Raw genomic sequence first — 2,977 nt, forward strand, 5'->3', positions numbered from 1 at the left:
CGTTCGCAAGCTGCTGCGCCGCTCTCCTTGTATTCAGGGGCCCCTGGCTGCGGCGGTCGCGGCAGTGCGCCGATTGCGCTCAGCAGTGCGCCACTGGGCGCGCGGTGCCGCAGCCCGCCCGCCGAACAACCCTGCCGCCGTCGTTGCGCCCTCTGGGCAGCCACGATCGTTCTAGCGGCCTCTCACGGGAGTCCCGTTCTTGCTGCAAGGCCCATGCGTGGGCGGCCGGCGCGTCAGCTGGTCAACCCTCGTGTATCTATTAAGGTGCACGTCAAGCACACTCGCAGAGCGAGAATATGTTTTTCAGAATTCAACAGGTATCACGGACGCGGTGATAAGGCCTTCTTCGGTTGGGGGCCGTTTCATGCAGCGGGTAACCAGCTACTCCGACCCATTCGTTTTCGAAAACGAGGTAATTTGCAGTCCTTGTAAAATCGATAACCTGGCCAAGGACCGCAGCTGGCCCAATCATCTGTGCTTGCCGATTGCGCAGATCATTGAGCCTTTTGCCTGGTAGACACATGACATAATTGCTTGCGCGGAGGGTTTTAATTTGTTTTCGTGCAGCAACTGCATCCGCGTGACGAGACGGGCAAGACAAACTCAAGAGCGCACCAGACACGCGAGGGTGAGGGCGCGGGACAGCGTGTTTACGGGCTCGCATGCTGTCCCTATGATGAACTCAGTCATTTGAGGGATCATAGCCGCGTGGTGCGCGCGCTATTTCTCTGCAGCTGCTGCGGGCGCGCCGCAATGCGCATCACGCCACCCCCTCTTGACTGGCGCGCCTTGGAGCCCTTTGAGCCACCGCAACCACGCTGCCCACCGCAGCACATCAGGGACAACGGGGTGCGCCTGGGCAGCCGCGCAGACGGCCGGCGGCGGCGGCGGCGTCTGCGCCCGCGCGCGGCCCCCCCAAGCGGGCCCCAGACGGGCCCTGATTAGCGCCCGGCGCGGTCAGCCGCGGCAGCCATGTGCCGCCTCATGGCCTACATCGGCCACCCCATGCTGGTGGCCGATGTGGTGCTGTGGCCTGACAGGTCCATCATAAAGCAGTCGTACGACGCGCGAGAGCGGCTGCAGGACCCCTCGCTGCCGTTCCACCTGGGCTTCGGCAATTTGAACGGCGACGGGTTTGGCATCGGCTGGTTCAACACAGAGGAGCGGCGGGAGAAAGACCCGAGCCCTTGCATGTTCAAGAGCATCACACCCGCCTGGTGAGGCGCGCGCGGGGCGCGGCGGGCCGGCGAGCACGGTTCAAGGGCGGCTGCGGGGCGGGTGGTGCGGGGGGTGGCAGGGGCGGCAGCAGGCAACAGCATCGGCATCGGCGGCGGCAGCGGTGGCGCGCGAAGCAAGTTGGGCGCGTTCGTCTTTTTGTTTTGTCAGTCTAGTGACGGAGCTCTGTCTGGAGTACAACTGACGTGATGCGAGTGCGGCAGTCGCGGCGGCGGCTTGTAGAGGCAGAGGGCTGAGGCACTGTCAGCATCCAGGCAGCCTTTGGGCCGACGGCCGCCGTTTTGGGCCGCGCGCGGTGCTGCAGCATGGCAGCGCCTGCCGAAATGCGGCTGTTTTCGCGGCCGCGGGTGTTGCGAATGAGTACGAGGGGCCTCAGCTGGCAGCCGCGTGAGGTTGTGCACAGCAGCTGCCGCAGAGCGCAGGGCAGCAGCTAGCTGGAGCTGCGGCTCAGGCATTCGGCAGGATCGAGCCAGGACGGCCCCGTCACAAGCAACCCGCGGCCGGAAGACCGGCTCGCAGCCGCCGGCGCTCATTCGCACACGCAGCTCGTGTGGCGCCCCAGGCGCTGCCTCCAGCTGCACGGGCCAAAATCCAGACTCTCCCATGGGCCCCTTGCCTACGTGCATGGTGGCCCCTTCAACCCATGTCAACAATGCCGAAAACAACATTGTCGTCCGCCCCCGTCAAACCCCCTCACAACCCAAAACCCTAAACGCCAGGAACAACGAGAACCTGGCGCGCCTCTCAACCAAGATTGTGTCCCCCGTGATCTTCGCCCACGTGCGCGCCGCATACCCGGGCATGCCCGTGTCGGAGCAGAACTGCCACCCCTTCCAGTTTGGGCGCTACCTGTGGATGCACAACGGCGTGGTGGGCGGCTTTAACTGCATACGGCGGTGAGGGGGCGGGGCGTCTGTTGGGTGGCGCGGCGAGGCTGCAAGGGGCTGGGGCGTCATGGAACAGCACTTTGTGCGGAAGCCTGCAGCTGACAAGCCCTGTAGAGTGGCCGAGTTGATGTAATTGGGTTCCAGGCAGGGTTGAGAACATGCCAGTGAAGTCATCATGCGTCGGCAGCGGCGCCGCTCGCTTTGCCCGTGAGGCCCGAGCCTGCAGGGAGCTCGCAGCGCCCACCACCCCAGCACCGCATGCACCCTGCACCCACCCCGTTCCCGCCGCCGCACCCCGGCCCGCCACTCGGGACGTTCTCATCTAGGCATCTGCTGGCGGAGATGTCTGACGCGGCCTACAACACGGTGCAGTCGTTCCACTCTGACAGCGCCGTGTCATTCAGCATCTTCCTCAACCACCTGCCAGACCCCTGTGTGCAGCAGCCGCCGGACGTGCTGCTGCGCGCCATGCAGGTGTGTGTGTGCCAGTGTGTGTGTGTGCCAGTGTGTATGCGTGTGTGTGTGTGTGCGCGCGCGTGTGTGCGTGTGTAGAGGAGAACCATCACCGCGGGGGGTTTACAGCTGTGCTCTATGCAGTCTGTTGCATCGCGGCTCACCACAGGAGGGTTTCACTCGAGTGTGTCTCTGCTCTTCAAGAATGGCAGCACCGCAATGTGGACGCCGGCTGCTGACCGGCCTGTGCGTGCGCCGCCGACAGGGTTCAGAGCAGCGTGTCTCCCGCTCCTGCAAGCACGACCCGCGCGTCCCCCATCTGTGCAAGCGAAAGCAGAGGCCCCGCCACAAGCTCTTGCACCGCGCCGTCGCCCAATAGTGCCGCCCCCCCCCCCCCCCCC

The 2,977-nt window shown here is 65.0% G+C and overlaps 1 protein-coding gene across 1 annotated transcript in view; it reads left to right on the forward strand.

Annotated features, from left to right (window-relative positions):
• Window positions 1-972: 972 nt before the first annotated feature.
• MNEG_12338 (hypothetical protein) overlaps window positions 973-2,977 on the forward strand; it is a gene marked incomplete at both ends in the record, with an annotated part of 4,094 nt that continues 2,089 nt past the window's right edge. Inside the window, 4 exons of the mRNA XM_014039191.1 lie at window positions 973-1,217; window positions 1,495-1,623; window positions 1,956-2,132; window positions 2,450-2,597. Coding sequence (XP_013894645.1) covers window positions 973-1,217; window positions 1,495-1,623; window positions 1,956-2,132; window positions 2,450-2,597 — 699 coding nt within the window. The remainder of the gene's footprint in view (window positions 1,218-1,494; window positions 1,624-1,955; window positions 2,133-2,449; window positions 2,598-2,977) is intronic.

Source organism: Monoraphidium neglectum, assembly GCF_000611645.1.
Source record: "Monoraphidium neglectum strain SAG 48.87 unplaced genomic scaffold scaffold03193, whole genome shotgun sequence".
Classification (NCBI taxonomy): Eukaryota; Viridiplantae; Chlorophyta; class Chlorophyceae; order Sphaeropleales; family Selenastraceae; genus Monoraphidium; species Monoraphidium neglectum.